Here is an 18,125-nt window from a genome sequence, read left to right as displayed (position 1 = left end):
AGTTTTGGCTCAAACAGCATCAAGGGTTCTGCCCTAATCTCATCATACTCTCTTTTTGAGACCGTGGCCTGGGGGCGGTAGGCATTTGGTTTATAACTGTGGAACGGACCAGACTGAGGTGCAAACAGTGACCTCAGATTTGCTACGACCACACTCCATTACTAAAAAGAAGTAAGGGGGAAACCAAGATCAGGTGCCATCATTTTTATTTTTACTAAGGTCCCTCCCTTGATGCCAATTACTCCATTTATTCTAATTCATTTCCTTCCTTCTGCTGCTTACTTGCCACCATCCAGAACTTTCCCATTAGCCCTAGCTTTATGATTCTATGATCCCTGGCATCCTTTTAACACCAGTCTGCATGCCCTGTTAGTGCAGCTGGCTCTAGTATTGAGCTGGAAAGAAAACGTGACTTTGAACCCTGGCTCTGCAACTCACTGTACCTCAGTTGTTGCGTGTGTGTGCGTGCACACGCACGCGAGTGTGTTTTAAGTAGGCTCCACGCCTAGCATGGAGCCCAATGTGGGACTTGAACTCACAACCCTGAAATCAAGACCTCAGCTGAGATCAGGAGCAGGATGTTTAACTGACTGAGCCACCCTGGTGCCCTACTGTACCTCAGTTTCTTAATCTGAAGAAAGAGAGAGAAAGAGAGAGAAAGAAAGAAGAAAGAAAGAAAGAAAGAAAGAAAGAAAGAAAGAAAGAAAGAGAAAGAGAGAAAGAGAGAAAGGAGAGAGAGGAGGAGAGGAAAGAAAACAAAAGAAAAGGAAAGGAAAGAGAAAAGAAAAGAAAAGAAAAGAAAAGAAAAAAGAAAAGAAAAGAAAGAAAAGAAAGAAGAGAGACTGCAGTATCCCTTTTAAAGGGTTCTGTAAGGGCTAAATGAAATAATACCCTGCCCCTTGTAGGCATTGGGTGATCATCATCCCCAAGTCTCAGTAAACAGGCTCCTTTTAGAATCTACTGAGTTAAAATCCCTGGTGCGGGCTGAGAAAGCTCACCCCAAATGCTAATCACTAGCTCTTCTGCAGCCAAGTCCCTCACAGAATCAACCTCACAGAAGGCCTAGACTTCTATGACAAGCGAAGGAGGACAGCAAACAATGGTAAAGTAGAACACGGACTTTGCTTTTTGTCTCAATTCCTCACAAAGACGGATCACTTACAGTCTTGGAGCAAATACTAACTCCGCTTTGCCTTCTCGGTTTGATTACAGTTTTAAGTGCAAACAGAAATCCTCTCTGTGGCATTCCTCATAGGCCCGAGAAAGACACCGTCCACTAATAAACACACTTCTGACCTCCTTACGTAGTCTCCACAAACCTCAGCAAACGCGGGTTTCAATGTGTTTGCTGTCCCTTTCCCCCATTAACAGACTGGTGGCGCATAAAGCACAGGACCCGGGGTCAGCTGAGCCTGCGTCTGTACGCTGACTTCAGCGCTGAGCAGCCAAGAGGCTTCACATTTGAGCCTCCGCCTGAGTTTTTTCACTGGCAGATGAAAACGGTCTTATCTATAAGCAGACCAATCTATTAGCAAACTTTGGGTTGTTGTAAGAAATGAGAGCTGTTTAAATAAAGAACCCGACAAAGTAACCAGCAGAGGATACACAGTCAATAAACAGGAGCAAACCGTTGCAAGTTCTAGCCCTCACCAAAGTCAAGAATCCTAGTTAAAACTTCTGCAGACAGGGCACCTTTGTAGAATGAAACCAGATATCGCAGAGAGTCCAAGACTCTGCAGGTCTCTCACATACCCTACAAGTAGATACATGTTCCAGGATCCTCAGAGGACTGATTTCCCTGGTTCACCCATAAAAAGAGCTGCCTCCCCTGCCCTTGTCAGTCACCCACTGCCGACCTCCATGCCTTGTACTGAGTTCGACATGTGCTCTTGCCTTTATCTTCCTACCCATCCTCTCTTTGAGGCTATGAGCTCTCTGAGGGTAGAAATGTGGCTTCTTTTTGATAGTTACAGAATAAATGTTTGTTAAATAAATAACCTCCAAAAGCCACAAACTTTAAAAATTACTAAAGAGTCAATTCCTGTAAGAAAGGATTCTAACTTTTCCCTTTAACCAAGTCAACTGCATGAGACCCAAGTGTGCTGACAGCGCTGAGGCAAATACGAAATGAAGTGAGAATTAATACAGTTCTCACCCTGTCATGCCTTATTTAAATCACCAAGATTATAAAACACATTCCTGTAACCTGGCTCAATCCTGTTACTGATGTTCTGCCTGGAGCTCCCCTGGAACTTCTTTTTAGGGCAGTTTCTTGGCACACAGTTTGTTTAAGAATCCTAATTTGATTCACTGGGAATGCATGAAGTTCTCATTTTAAGTTCTGTTTGTATCTTACAAACTCCTCAATTAATATGCTTGTCATTTTGCTTTTCCCCAACCCTACAAAAGCAGACAGACTCCCCCAAACCAACCCTTCTGTCCCTTTGGTAGAGATTATATAGATAGCTCCCTATTTANAGCTTAACGGCTTTGCCACCCAGGTGCCCCTTTAGGGCAGTTTCTTGGCACACAGTTTGTTTAAGAATCCTAATTTGATTCACTGGGAATGCATGAAGTTCTCATTTTAAGTTCTGTTTGTATCTTACAAACTCCTCAATTAATATGCTTGTCATTTTGCTTTTCCCCAACCCTACAAAAGCAGACAGACTCCCCCAAACCAACCCTTCTGTCCCTTTGGTAGAGATTATATAGATAGCTCCCTATTTAGTGGGCAGAAAGACTATATAACCACACCAGCAAGGATGGGAACTTCCCAGTGCTCCCTAATGGAGAGATGTCTTTATACTGAACGCTGGTAGAGATGTAAGAGACAACAAGATCTACTCTCTAATAGCAAGTTTAGTACGAATGGACAAAATCCACAGCAGACTGCCACTGAATTCAGCCTCCCTGACACCGTGGCCTTTCTAGTGAATACTCTTTTACCTTCCCTGTTCCCATAGAGATGGCCTGAGCAAGTTCTCACCTCTCTGCTTCACATGGAAGCGTGAGATGCCCGAATGCTAAATATTCACATGACACCTGGGCAGCAGAGTGGAACCCGTTTTCTCACTCGTGTGGTCAGAGCAGCAAAGGTTCCTTCTCAACATGTTGAAGGATTAATGTTCAAGAGCAGGGGATTAACCACTGGACTCCAGGAAGAGTGGCTGGCATAAGAGCCAGGAAAAACGACTTCAGTAAGTGTGGCTTTTTCTGGGAGACAGGGGGACACATTCTGAAACTACACTGCCTCACACCCAAGGAAGTTAAATAAGTAACGTAGCTTTAGCCTTACCTGGAACCCTGGATCTCAAGAAATAGAGGAACTTCCCATTCTTGGAGTGCATGATGGCTCTCTTAATGAACTCCACCACTGACTGACAGCGATCCTCAAACTTGGGGTGACACCACAGGCTGAAAGTTCCTGCCATGGAAAATCAGGGGGAGATAAAGATGTAAAAACTTACTTTTAAAACATCTGGGAAGCTCACTTGAACATTTTAATGATTCGCAATTCTGGGAGGGTTGTTTGTGGGCAAGCTGTCAGACGAAGGTCCCTGAGGCCACCTGTTCCCGTTTGCTCCACAATGAACGGAAAGAAAGAAATCGCCTTTCATAAGACATTAGTATGAACACTAATGCCATCCCCTCAGGAAGCTCTGTGTTCAAGCATTCATGGACTAGTCGAGGAAAGAAAGGAAGAGGGGCTTTGCAAGTCTCACTCATTCGTGTGTTAGGCACAAAACATCAAATTCTAAGTCTTTTCTTTTTTAACTTCTAAATCCACCCCCACCCCCACAGTATGTTGCAAAGATCCCACCCCAAAATTTAAGAGTCCCAAAAGCAAAAGGGAAACCAAACTCCCGTGACTAAAAACAAACCAAAAACTCAAGCACTAAATGCAAAGGAATCACCCACAAAAGGAACAGAATCCGAGAGACCTACAGACCTGAGTCTCTCCAACTACTCTTACAGTATCACTTAAAAAGATGAAGACAAATGCTCCACTGCAAACTGGCAACTGAAAGACCCACAAGGCTTCATATTAAAAATTCTATTTATTCGAGGAAGAAAAGCCCCTTTGAACAAAAAGTAACCGGAGCACCATTTGCAGGTTCTCTCCTTCCCGGCCTCGTGCCTATCAGGGACCTAGAGGTCAGGCATTTATTCCTCATTCTCATGGCCTCGTCACTCATCATTTTCATAGATTGATAAAAACGCTTCATTCTGAAATGCTTTACTTTGCATGGTGTTTTTTTGCCGGTTTGATTGTGGCCTTTGGAAATAGCAGGAGAGAGGGCAGCAGGCTACGCCCCAGCTATCTAACAAATGCTTAGGTCCGTAGTCTGAAGCGCCTCTCTCTTCATGCACCTTTAAGGCCGGGGTGGGGACAGAGGAAATCATGGACGAAACTATGCTGGCCTAACACGCTACTTCCTGCCTCACATGAGAAGCAAACCAACAGATACGGCACAAAATGGCTGAGAGCAGAAAAGACGTGGTGGGGGCTAAGAAGAGCCTGCAAGAGATTCTTGCTTGTGAGGCCGTGGCTAACAAAGCTCGTTTAAGGCTGATCCCTCAAACTCTCCAAAGTTCTCTCCACGTTTCGAATTTGTAGCACAGGCAAGTCATTCGGACAAAGGATGTACCCAGCCCTGCCACCGCTGATGGTCACGAGTGTCTGGCCCAGGTCAAATACAGAATGCCACAATGCAAAGTCAATCCAGACAGTGGGGTTGAAGAAATCAGCTTCTAGACGTGACCACAGCATTCAGCACCAGCTGACCACAAAGGAGGAGGGACCCCCCAGGGAGGAAGGCAGATAGTCTAAAGCATGTTGATCCCACGAAGTCTCTGAGTTCTGATGACTCTTTCCTAAGAGACCACACAGGTGACCTAAAGAAATTATCAGCATGCTATCTGGCAGGAAGAGCTGATGTAACTCTCAGGCAAAGAAATTCACTACAGGACGGTCGCGGGATGAACACTAAATTCTCCTCTCTGTGTATAGGATTTAAAAGAACTCTCTACATGTTAAGTCTAATTATTTTTTCTTATTAGACACAGATACAGCAATTACCAACACAGAAGTGAAAGTTGAAGTGACATCATTCATCAGGTCTAATTATGAACAGAACTTGGGAGAATTTGTGGAATGGCCCTAGGTTATTTCTTCCTTCTCTCAAGAGAGTTCTACCGGCTTTGCTCTGTTTGACAGTCTTGTTCAGGCCCTCCTCTTTCAGAGAGAAATGCTGAGAATACTTTTCAACAGAACCCCCACCTTCCTCCCTACCCCTGCCAAGATTGCTTCTAGGACTGAAACCAGTACCCATAACAACATTCAACGGAGTGTGAGATTTTCCTCCCTATCCATAGTCCGCTTCTATAAAACCTTCCCACAAAAAGGCCAGACAGCAAGAGTAGAGACCAGCAAAGGGGGAAGGAGGCTTTCCTCAAACAGCAGCACCGCTTACCTCTGTAATGCTCCATTCTCGTGTGGTGGGTGATACCCTGTGACCGGAAACTGAGGCTCAGGATGTAACGAGGATCAGAGCTATCTCGTACCAGGAAGGAGCCATCTGGCTTCCCTTTCAGCTTCATCTCTGCATCTTCCCAGTTCATTGGTCCCCAGTACCAACCACACTATCAAAGACAAGAAGTGGTCAAGTACTTCACAGCATGGGGGAAATGTGCCCGTTTTCAGCACAATTTATTTTACCACAGGAGAATCCCCATCCTCCCATCACTTCCAAAACATTTCACTAGGCAAGAGCTGCTAAGAGTGCCTTAACCATTAGCAGTGAACAGCAGGCTCGTTCTTTTAGCCCTCCAAAGTAGCAGAAGAATAAGCCTACAATCCCATTACCAAGGCCCTACAAAGAAAAGAAGAGGGAACTGGGTCAGTTAATCTGTCAAAGTCAGCTTCCACTATGTAAACAGTTCTCCCCGACCGTTCTTCACCACATTCAAATGTTTTTCTCCAGGATTCGATTTTACAACGTCCCTTATGGAACTGATCATAGCAGCACATTGCTTTGGCACCGTAAATATAGAGGCAAGATAACCACTCTTCCTCTAAAAATAAGAAAGGGAGAGCCCAGGACAGAAGAAGGAGAGTGGGAGAGGAGGCCAGCCGCCAGTCCCTGGGCACCGCCTACCTTCTCCAACTCTCGAAGGCTGGCGGCAAAGCTGCTTGAGTCGGGCCGGTAGAGGGGACACTGGAGATGCTGCGGGGGCTGGCTGTGCAGGGATTCAGCTGCTCGGATGGGAGCAATCCGGGGAAATGCATCTGCAGGGCAAGAGAGCGGCGGTCACTTGTTCACTCTCCTTGCTCCCAACCGCAAGCAGACCCTCCCCCCAAAACAGAAATGCTAACTGAAGAGGGGCAAGGCATTAGAAGCTAAGCTGGAAAGGGGGGAGCCAAAGCGGTGGGAAGGAGCTGGATGGGCTGTAACAAAAAGCTGTGAAGGATGGGTGGGGGCGTTTGACCCCAAGAGAGGGGTAAGGGCACTGCTCACTAACCTGACTAAGGTGACTACTTCAGGGGCTTCACCAGCCTAGAGCGATTCCAGCTTCTCCCACCTCGAGGTGAAGCGCCGGTAAAGCAGCCTTGGAAATAGTGACTCGCTTACTTGCCCAGGAAGAGGAACGATTTTGCCAGGCAAGTAGAAAAGAATGCCGATTTCATTCATTTTACTCCTGGGGTACTGGAGGCTGGCAAAGCAGGTATGGGCTACTAAATGCTTGGTACTTATTTACAAGGCTGCAGTAAATACTAAAAGCTTAGAAACACCAGAGAACTCTGAAAACCTTAAACGTCCTCACCATTCGGAAATTAAGGCAGTCTCCTAAGTGATATCTACTCAGAGATCGCAAAGCAGTCTCAGCAGCAAAGAGGTGAAAAAGTCAATAGTCTTTTATCCCCTAACAAAAGTCAGATTCACCTCCACAGGGAAAATGGGTTAGAAAAACCAGTTCTTGGCCTCAATTCCAAGGAGCTCTGGCCCAGCCAAGGGGATAAGATTTAAGCTTTCTCATAAGTCCTATTATTTCCATAAATAGACGTCTCCCATCCTTCAAGAGTAGATCACGTCATACTCCCAGCTTTTACAAGGCTTGCCTCTAAACTAAGCTAACCTGGGGCATGGGGTGGAGGAGGCGGAGGTAGGGGGAAAGACTGCAGGGAAGACCCCATCGGAGCCACAAGGACAGATGTAGGCAGCGTCCCACTGATATCATCTAGAAGAGAGAACAGAAGCAAGAGGTTCAGAAATATGAGCACAGATGAGTGAGGTGAAGCAGAGGAGAGGGAGAAGGAGCATCAGGCTGCCCTCTGGAACAAGACGGCCTGACCTTCACCCTGTCTTTTTGCACAGAGGGCAACAATCACCTTAACCTGGTTTCCTTTGTTGAAAGCAGAAATGTAAGGATATTCGTAAAGCAGTCTAGGAACAGTAGATTCAGGGCAAGATAAATACAGGTCTAATCAACATATGGACAGTAGATGTTACAGCATGCAGGTAAGAGACCCATTTAACTGCTTAGGGAGAGGACAAGGGTGCTGAGAAAGGACAGGGAATAATTGGGTCATTATTAGAAACCCAGGAGCTTGCTGGCTCTTGGAAAAGAACAACAGGTCCCTACAGCTCACCCCCTCCCACTAAGGCAAGAAGGCAGAGAGGGGCAGAGACTATACCTAGGAGGCTGAGGCTTCTTCTCGGAGGAGGAGGGGGAGTTGGAGGGTGTGGAGAGGTCAGGCCCCGCTGAGAGATGTCCACGTCCACAAGCGACACAGTTTCACCTGAGGGATTCACGGAGCAAGCATGTTATGGAAGCACCTTGTCTGCAGCTGAGGCCAAAAGCAAAGGAAAGCAAAGGGCAAGCAAGGGAGGGCAGAGGTCCCCAGCTCTCAAAAATCTCAAAACCTCATGCTTCCCAGAGCTGGAATCACCCCAAACACCTGGGAAGTCAATTTTAAATTCTATCATTTCTTGGTCCTGTTAAAGGTCAAGGATTCTTTAGGACAGAAACATGGGATTGACAGTGGAAAGGCCAAATAATTGTGGTTGTGCTACTGACTATGTAACCTTAACAAGGGGTCTTTATTCAAATGGAACCCAAAGCATTTATGTTTACAGATGTGTGTATCAATTTCTGCCTTAGGGAGCAAGACAAGCAGCTTGTTACAAGTCCAAATGGACATGAAAAGAAAGTGCCAGAAAAATGTAAGAACCGCATGGTAACCTGAATGCAGATAAAGGTCCCAAGGTGAGCCCCAACTTCTTCTTAAATGGCTTTCTACATCTAGATTTTCCAGAATATTCACTCAAGAGAGCCAACCATTTCACATACCAACTAATTCCTAATAGCTGAGGCTACAAAGGCCAAAAAGTGCATTTATAATCCCGGTAATGAAGTACTTCCGCAGTCAGCCAAATCAGGTAAGCTCCAGAGGAGCTCAATGGGGGATGGCACATGGTTTCTCCTACCTCTGGCCTATCAGGCAGTTCTGTTCTCTGCCTTATACCCTCCTTCTTGCCATCCATGCCCATCTACCCTCTCTCCACTTCAGTCACCAGAGGGTAAAGGGTATTTTATAACAAAGGTTGATAGACAAGTTTTGGTAGGTCTGACCCACAGGGGAAGGACTCTCAAGATTTCTCTAATTAGGCCTTTAGGGTGTTATTTCCAACAACTTTTTCTCATTCAGGAGGCTGAATTAGCCCCTCAGCCAGAATTTTATTATTTCCCAGTTAATAAAATGAGGTAACCAATATCTCTAAAAGGCCAAGAGTTGGGCTTTCAGAATCTAATGCAGTTTTTTACAAAGGTCGTGAGCACTAATTAAGATAAACAGAAAAGCTCTGCCAGGGGTGCCTGGCTGGTGTAGTTGGTAAAGCATGTGACTCTTGATCTCAGGGTCATGCGTTTGAGCCCCATGTAGGGCATGGAGCTTATGGAAAGGCAGGGCAGGGCAAAGCAAGGGAGGGAGGGAGGGAGGGAGGGAGGGAGGGATGAAGGGAGGGGAGGGGGGGAAGGAAGGAAGGAAGGAAAAAAAGAAATTTGTGCTAAAAGTCATCAGTGGAAGCTCTGAGAAGCTGGACCCAGACTCATCACATAGCTTAGTAACTGAGAGCCTAGCAGCCCAGAGCAACGCAGTGAGCCCAGACAAGTATGTTTCCTGAAGGGTCAGAGGTCTGGACGACAGGTATAGCACTTACTTATTTTTTTTAAGATTTTATTTATTTATTTGAGAGAGAGAGCATGAGCAGGGGTAGGGGCAGAGGGAGGAGAAGCAGACTCCCTACTGCACAGGGAGCTCGATGCAGGGCTCAATTCCAGGACCCTGAGATCATGACATGAGCTGAAGGCAGACACTTAACCGACTGAACCAGCCAGGCGCCCCTACTGTATAGCACTCAAATAAAACATGTAATTAAAAAAAAAAGAAAGAAAGAAAGATGTAATTCAAGAGCGCTAGGGCTGTCTGAAATAGAAACACCAAACCTGAAAGTACAAATGTGGGTGAGCATTCCTCACTTTAAAGAGGAAACAATTATTAACGAGAAAGACATGCTGCTACAGGACAGGATTCTTTAATTCTGGGCTTCGGGTAAGGACGGAGGCCTCCTTCCCCACCTGTGCCTATTACAGACACCAACTCACTTGTTCTGACAACTCATGGCAGTCCATGTGGTAATGGGGATCCCACTAGTGTGCTGACCATCTTCTGGACATGTCCACTCCTAAATCATAATTCTTCCAGTCATCTTTTTGAGGGATACAACCTCCAAAGGAGTATGAAGTTAGGATTTTTTGGTTGAGCCACAATGAGGAGTACTCTGCTCCTGAGACTGGAGGCAGTGTGCTAGACACCTTCTCTACCGCCTACTCAAGCAGGAGCTTCATGTATGACTGACATCACGAAAAGGCTCCCTCTCTGAACAAGTTCCCCATTAAGGAGAAGGCAGTTGCCCAAAGGATATCCAACCACTTTCCTGTTTGAGCAACTGTACTCCCTGCTGCAAGAGGAAAGACTTAAATTAGACACAACGAAGAACTCCTGTTGGAGTTGCAGCTGTTGCTGCAAGAACTCCTGGCCCTTAAAATGGGTAAGACAAGAGTTCATGTAATCCCCTTTGCCTGAAGTCTTTAAAAATAGACCAGATAATCGTGGATCATGTTTATCAGATCATCCATGAACTCCCCCGGAAGCAGGGACAGGAATTGTAGGACTTCTAGAGAGTCCTTTATGCACTGTGAGCCTATAAATTTGTAATTCCTACTTTTAATTTACATGTGATGACCCTGACCTAAGCACTGTGTACCTGCCAGGGCCACCTAATTACCAGAGAGCAATCTCTATCTCCAGCTATAAAGCCTCCAAAGTCAAGAACACATTCCACACCATAAAAATAGCCTCGCCCCAAACCCAGAGGGCATGGAATGAAGGAAGTGACCTCAGGCCCTCCGGAAGCTTGCTCTGCGGGGCATCTGCAAGTGTTCCCTGACAGGTCTCAGAACACTCCTGCTTTCGGAGGTCAGAAGAAAAAGAGAGCAATCACCCTTACCTGTGAACAGGGGGCTGAAGGAAACCGGAGAAAAGGCACTTTGAGTTCTTGTCAACCTGGGTTTCCTAGGGGGTGAGAAAGAACACAGAGAATAAAAGGGAGGATGGGGGAATGAACACATACGCATTTAAGTCACCATGACACTCAATTCTAGATGCACTGAAAAACCAAGCAAATCCTAGTCACTTTCAACAACACTTTTGTAATAAATCCTAAAATTTAAAGGGGGAGAATGTAATAATTCAGGCAATTTCTTAAGTAGATTTGGCTACAAAGTTCAGCCTACAAAGCAATGAGAAATCCCTTTGGATCTCTCCACACCCAGCATAATGGAAGAGTGAAACACCTTGAGTGGTAATTAGCAAGTCCATTTCTAGAGGAAGTAAGTCAGATGCAAGGCTGATTTTCATTAGGGAGCCAAGAGAATGGCCCTTGACCTAAGCAGGTGCTGTCTCGGAGTAAATGCTTTCCCTATGGCCCTGCCCCAAGGTGCAGGAGGTCCCAAAGGGAACCCCAGAATAGACCTGGCCTTGAGAATGGCACAAGAAGCACAGGCAATGTTCAACCCCTAAGATCCCTGATTTCTACACAAATGCCCCCAAGCCATGGGGCAAAGCCATCAGCTAACAAGGGGGCCCCCCCTCAGGTTAGGGACTCTGTCTGGCTCCCACAGAAAATGGCCCCTTCCCCTCTCTGAGCTGCCAGTCACATAACTCTCCCCATGACTTTCGGATGCTGCTCCAGGGAGCCAGCTGGAAAACCCAGATCTCCTGTGAAAAGATACACCAAAGGTAACTTCGCTTTGTACCAATTTCAACTGGCTTTTCAGTGAGAAATGAAAGAAATCCAAAAGATTTGGACAAAGACTTTCTGGCCAGAAATGTGCTAAGCTCAAAAAGCTCACCTCAGGATGACTGAATTGACTACAAGGGAAAGAACTTGCAGAAGTGATAAAAATATGCTATTCTCTGGACTGCGGCAGAGCTTATGACTGTATATACTTGCCAAAATTAATACAACTGGAGACCTAAAAAAAAGGTGAATTTCAGGTGGTCATAAATTATACCTCAACAAACCAGACTTAAAACAAAACAAAACAAAACAAAACAAAAAAACCCCAAGAATTGAGTGCCTGACTCTAGGCCTTCTACCTGGCTCACCTTCCAAAATTACTCTCACCCGAAGGACTCAATAAAACTTCAAATGCACCAACAGAGAAGCCGCATAGAAAATCCAAAATGAAACCCTATTTAAATTATTTGACTTTGGAAGATCTTTACGCATTTGTTTTAACACAGATGTCTAAGCTTCTCGAGACTCCCTTCGAACAGAATTTCCAAACCATATTGTGAAGACCTTACTCAGAAACAGCCAAGACGCTGGATTCCTATCTCACACTCCCTCTGCACCTTCTTCCATGCTGAGACTTCCCATCTAGTGATGGTGCCTCCCGTGCCTGCCCCACCCAAGGCACACACAGGTGACATGGCTGCATCGAAACAAGACACGACCACAGAGTCCTCTGTTTGCAGAAGTTGCCCATGACAGTCTGCAGCTTAGTTCCAACACTCCAGAGGGCTGGAATGGAAAGTTAATTCCGCTGGACATGAACTTTAAGACTGAAGAGCTTCCAAGCTGATTTTTATTTGATAACTTGTGGGTACAACATTAAACCCAGCAAGCAAAAACCTAAAGCACTGGCCTCTCAAAGGGTTCACGCCTCAGCCAGTTGGCCGTTTGCCTCTTTTCAAAGGAAGCTGCATTACTCTGCCATCTGCCCGTGCTGGGGACGAGTCTCTTCAGTGCCAAGCACTGAAGAACGGCAGTACCCAAATGCACACATCTTGCGGGGGCCTTCTCACTGCGGCTCCTCTTCTCCCCCACCCCCGGCATTTTGCAGACGAAAATCATAGTTTCTAGGATCTAGAAAAAGAAATACATCAGAATCTGAACACGGGCAGAGCCATTTGAGAGCCCTGGGGTGGCTTTTTCTGGCAAATAAGGGGGCCTCGGGACTGGAAGCTTGAGAGGTAGAAGGCCTAGGGGGCTGATAGGCTAATAATAAAAATAAGTGATTCCTTCTCTCTTCGGGTAGACTCTAACTAAAAAATCCAAAGCAGTTTCTGTCTCAAGGACCCTGAGAGCATTCTAATGGCAGTCATTCATGAAAAGACCAATCTAGACAACTATAAAAAACAAAGCAAGGGAACGATTAACATAAAATTGAGGACGGTGGTTACGTGGGGGAGGGAAGAGATGTAATGAGGAAGCAACACACAGGGGTCTTCAAAGATACTAGTAACATTCTATCTGCTAAGCTTAGTGGTGGGTACCCAAGTATGCAATTCATTAGTATTATAGTACATACACTTTATGTATCTCCTTTTGTAGACACGAAGCATTTAAAACAATAAAAGCCCGTCTATGCTGAATGTGCCGTTTCAGGAAAGCAACATGAATGATTCAGCTCCAGTAACATTTTTAACCAATCCTTCTATACTACGTCCCCATGTTATTTTATTCCTGCCCAGATCACCCTGACAAGCATTAGATGCAAAGTTAAGTCATTTTAACTTTGCCAGTGGGCCACTTGCATCTTAGCATCAGAAAGACCTGAGAGGTAAGGTGGGGTAGGATCTGGTGGGAGATACCTCAGCTGGCAGAAAAGGACGGGGCAGCAGAAGACCTGAGGCAAAGGTCTTCTTTGGGGCCAGCAGTTCCTTGTTTCAGCTACACATTGCTTGTGCTACAGATGACAGAGAGAATGCCTCTGTCCACTTCCACTCTGCAAATTACTAACGGGACGGCAACAGATCCGTGGGATAAAATGTGTTACTTGCATTAGACTAGACGGGCCAACAACCATTGATAAAACCATTGGCCCCTTTTCAAATTCCTTGAAACCTAAAATATAAACCATGAAATAACAATGTCCTCCCTCTCCCTTGTCCATAAACCCCTTCTACTGATGTCCTAAGACTTCAACATGTCCTTTTCTACAGTGACACCCAAACTTGGATGTCCAAAGGCCAGGTTTGATGGCCACAATTTACCTCTGCGCCTGCTAGAGCACACAGCGCCAAGTCAGCCAGCCCGTGCCATTTCCAACACGTCATAAGCCAGTGTCTGTTCATGTGCTGCAGGCACAAAAACCATGTGTTCATTTGTAGTTTCAATACACAGACATCTGTGCAGCAAGGTCAGATCCAAAACTCCATCCTACACCAACCGAAGAACCTATGGAGGGAACTTCCGGGGAAAAGCCAGCCAAGAAGCGTGGTCCAAGGTCTAAAACCTTGGAAGGATTTTAGCAGGGAAAATGTTAAGGAGTGAAAGATACAGGCTCCAATGGACAGAGATTTCTGAAGTTAGGTTGCTCATTCCAAAAGATAAGATGCCAACCACCACTACCTTGTGGCACGAGAGTTGAAAAGATCCACAGAGTGTGGACCCAAAACCCAAACCCGAAGTCAGAGCTTCCTCAGCACACGCCACAAAATCATCTTGCTCTCAGCACGTCATGCTATTTCTCAAAAAGATGCCCTTAGACCTGAAGACCTGAGGAAACAGAAAAGGCTTTCTCATGTCTGCCGGGTCTGTCCATGACAGCAGGGCCCCAGACTAATGCCAAGGCAGCCCGCCGCTCTTACCAGAATTCTATCTTTTTTCCAAACAAATAGATAGGAAACGACTACAGAACTGTTCTCCATTTTCCCACCTCACAATTATGAAGACTGCCAGTAATAATCTCAACTGTTAACTCGGAAAAAACCAACCTTGAAAAACGAACAAGGTACCCATTTCCAATCATGTGTGTATTATGTGATGATTTTAGAAGGTTAGATCAAACGCTATTTCTCAGCAAATACAAAGGAAGACAATCAGCTCAACATATGTGAAAAAGACAAGGGAACTTCACTGGTTTTCCTGAAATAGCAATTCTATATCACACCGAGGCCCACAGGCATCAAGCCCAGCTCTTTGAATTCCAACATATGTGTGTTACAAGGCCTAGCCCAGTTCTCCAGAACAGAAACCTGATTAGTTGGTGGGCCCATTTCTTCCTTCCCTTGAAAAGGGTTCTCTAAGCTAATTCCCACGAGACTTAAGACTCAGTATATCCAGGCAGGTCCATTTACCAGACTCTAAAGCAGCTGAAAGGAACTAAACGTTTGCTTCATGTTAAAATATGGAAACTATTAAGCCTTATAAAATGACGGCAGGAAGTACTTTCTAGTGATAGCTGTGGGAAAGGCAGATGTGGAGAAAGGCAAAGAGAACCATACCCAGAGGTTACTGAAAAGCCCCAAATTATACAGCAAAGACTGCAGAGACTCATAATTAACTCCAACCAACAATAAGGAGGGAGGCCATATACCTTCTGGCAAAGACTGACATTTCTCACAGCCTCCAGGTCCCTACCAATCAAAACAAGAGAACAAGCTAAAATTCCAAACTCATCCTTCCTCCCAACAGGGCGGACTTAGGAGGTGCAGATCATAGAAATCACAACTACCCTGGCCAGACTTACCAAGTTTCTCACAGCTGCGAGGCTGCCAACAAGACTGGCACATAGTAAGCTGTGGAAAAGCTAACAAGCAAATCTAGCAGCACCAAATCCTAAGTATTAAAAAAAAAATTACCAGTTCAATCTTATTACTTCTCCTCCAAAAGCACAAAATAGTCCATCTCAATTTCTCTTGTCTTCACTCTATTCCTACAAGGACAGGAACAAGACAAGAATGAATCACTCCCATTTTACAGATGGAAAAAAAAGAGGAAGCAAGAAGACGACAAAATTGGCCTACATTCCACAGATGCTGGCGTTGTAAGCGGACTCTAGATGTTCACGTCCTCTGTGCCACATGCTGCCTCCTAATAGCAGTCGCCCACTCGTTCCTACGCAAATACCTAGCTCTTCTCCAATTCATCAGAAAAAGCCCTTGGACCAAAAAATGTAATTCTCCAGTGCCCTGAACTAAGCTTCTTTGCAGAGCTACAGCCCAATTTGCTCTGCAGCAGAAATCTGTATTGTGCTTAGTGTGAGGGTTGGTAACAGAGCAGCCAATGACCAATAAATTCTGCTTCCAAAGGCAAAAAACCGTATAATGTTATATGCCTTTTCCTCTTCCTAATCTATTAGACGTAGCAGCTAATTTCACGCCACACCTCATACTTGGCGTTTCTGGAATCTCAGACCAAGTCCTGGTCAATATGGAACAAAGGCAAGACAAACCACAAGAAAATTAGCAGTCTATCCTATGTCATTACCCACAGCTTCCATCCTGCCCTCCCCCCATCTGATGAAACTTCCATCTATGCTGGTAAGTGGAGCATCGAATGCAGAGCCTACAACAAAAAAAGCTGCTTCGGCAGCCACACGTTTTTTAAGATCTGACCTCCCAGCATAAGTTCACGTGAGAAGCAAAGGCAGAAACATAGGTCTACCTGAGGGGGCAACACACGTCAACCTACTGATTTCTTTAGAGAATTTGGGTTGGGTCTGATCCCCAAGATGATGTTCTGGCACAACTGTTCAGAAAGGGCAGCAAACTCAAAACTGACCCCACACTTTCCTCTTGGGAGCACGCTAACTGCCCTGAAAGGAGAAGTCCAAGGATGAGTGGGTCCCAGTCCAGGTCATACTTCAGGGTCATGCGGGAAGCTCGGTAGAAATTCAAACTCTTGGGCCCTCAGACATACTGATCTTTTCCCAAAGCTCCCCACGTGATTCTCGTACACAGTAAAGTTCTCAAATTTATCCGTCTACCCGTTCTTCAGCCTTGGGTTGTGGTTGCCAGTGTGTCTCAAGAATCCGTCATATGAGCTGCATCAAAACCAATTCCAATCTTTGTTCAGAACCCACTCAGCAGTGCAAACCACAACGGCAGTTACCACAAGGGAAGTCTCACTTCTTGACACAAAAGCTGACAGCTTTTCAAACTAATATACAGACCTAACGCTGGATGCCACAGTGCTGTCCACCCTTCAGAAATGCAGAGAAAAAGAAAATCAACATCTAAGTTTGGAATTTTCATCAAGTGGCCTAGAACTCGTGCACCTGTGTCTATACCGCACGCTTAGAATGCTCACATGGGCTTTAGGGCAAACTAGTTTCTATTCTCACAGACGGTGGTCAGCACACCGGCTTGAGATACCAAGTGTATCTAAGAAACCCACCAGGAAAACATTACAATTTTGAATAGAGATGCCCAAACAATTGCTGGCCTACAACTGCACAAGCGTGTCACATCATTTGTATGCGTGAGTGCGAAAGGGGTGGGGTACACAGAAAGAATAATAAGCAACATGGTGACAACACCAACTTTGTGCCCCAAAGACCAAACATTTCCAGCAACCTCCCTACCAGATGTAATGGTAGACAGACACCTCAGAAAACTTTAAAAGCCAGGCCAGGGTGGGGGTGGAAGGATGGTTTCCAATCATCTCCCGACTGCGGAGATGCTAACCAGCTGAGAAATGTCACCAGAGTGAACTCTTAACCAGTGAACTCCTAACTGTTCCCGCAACTAGCTCTGACCTAATGGGCGATGTCCCCACCTTTAGCCCTAAGTCTCTATGCCTCCTTATGAAAAACCACCAAAAGAATTGTCAGAATCACGTTCGCAGCAGAATAAAAGGGAAATGAAACAAGGAAAGGAAGTTTTGTCAGGCAGCCCCCCAGCCAGTCTCACCTCCCCGCGTCCAGCTCCCGGCCCGCAGAGCCTCCCACGTCTGTCAGGCTCGCAGCAGAAGCAGCCAGGTCTCCAGAAGGCCTCTTGCCGGCCCCATCCCCACCGCCGGAGCCGCCGTTGCAGCTCTTCGTGCGAAAGAGGCGACTGAGGCGGATTTTGAAGGAGCCCTTCCGAGAAGGGCCCGCCAGTGGCCGGAGGGGCCCGGGAGGAGGCGGGGGCGGGGGCGGTTGCTGCGGCTCCCCTCTACCCAAGCGCCCTGGGGGGACCAAGTCCTGCATCGGGAAGGGCACCGGGGGTAATTCAGGACCCGGGGGCTGCAGCAGAAGCCGGCCGCCCCCTCCTCCTCCGCGGCCCGGGCTGCTGAGCTCCTCTTCTGAGCAGCTGTTAGTCTCCAGGCTCTCGGCCTCCGACTCCAAGCCCTCCAGGACCAGCAGCGCGTCGCTCGTTTCCGTGGGGTCCTCCCCGGCCTGCGGGGCTGCAGCAGGCGGCTGGGGCTGCGGAGGGGGTGGCTGCGGGGGGCACGGGCACGGGCAGCAACCCCCACCGACCGTCTTGACCCCCGGCCCCGCCGGCTGCCCGAGCCCCAGAGCCGCCAACTGCGCCTCCAGTCCAGCCGCCGGGCCCCAGGTCCGCTCAAGCGCCAACCCCGGCGGCAGGGCCTTGGGGTCCAGGGCACAGCGGTGCCGGGGACACAGCAGTTCCGAGGGTCCCGGCTCCGGGGCCGCCTCCGCGTCGTCCTCCTCCGGCGGCCGACCCAGGTTGCGGAACACCATCAGCTGCGGCGGCCGGGAGCCCCGCGGGCCGGGCCGCGCGAGGAAGGGTGCCGGCGGGGGGCCATGGCCCGGGGGCGGCGGCGGCG

The 18,125-nt window shown here is 47.0% G+C and overlaps 1 protein-coding gene across 1 annotated transcript in view; it reads right to left on the bottom strand.

Annotated features, from left to right (window-relative positions):
• Positions 1-18,119, bottom strand: part of SOCS7 (suppressor of cytokine signaling 7) — a 30,954-nt gene extending 12,835 nt beyond the window's left edge. The window contains exons 1-7 of the mRNA XM_019797042.2: positions 17,267-18,119; positions 10,572-10,636; positions 7,697-7,801; positions 7,138-7,239; positions 6,159-6,289; positions 5,475-5,643; positions 3,296-3,424 (exon numbers count right to left, since the gene is read on the bottom strand). Of these exons, the coding sequence (XP_019652601.2) occupies positions 3,296-3,424; positions 5,475-5,643; positions 6,159-6,289; positions 7,138-7,239; positions 7,697-7,801; positions 10,572-10,636; positions 17,267-18,039 (1,474 nt within the window). The 5' untranslated portion in view covers positions 18,040-18,119. The remainder of the gene's footprint in view (positions 1-3,295; positions 3,425-5,474; positions 5,644-6,158; positions 6,290-7,137; positions 7,240-7,696; positions 7,802-10,571; positions 10,637-17,266) is intronic.
• Positions 18,120-18,125: the final 6 nt, after the last annotated feature.

Source organism: Ailuropoda melanoleuca, chromosome 13 (assembly GCF_002007445.2).
Source record: "Ailuropoda melanoleuca isolate Jingjing chromosome 13, ASM200744v2, whole genome shotgun sequence".
NCBI lineage: Eukaryota > Metazoa > Chordata > Mammalia > Carnivora > Ursidae > Ailuropoda > Ailuropoda melanoleuca.
Note: the sequence above shows the minus strand (reverse complement) of the source record. Positions and strands in the feature narration are given on the sequence as shown.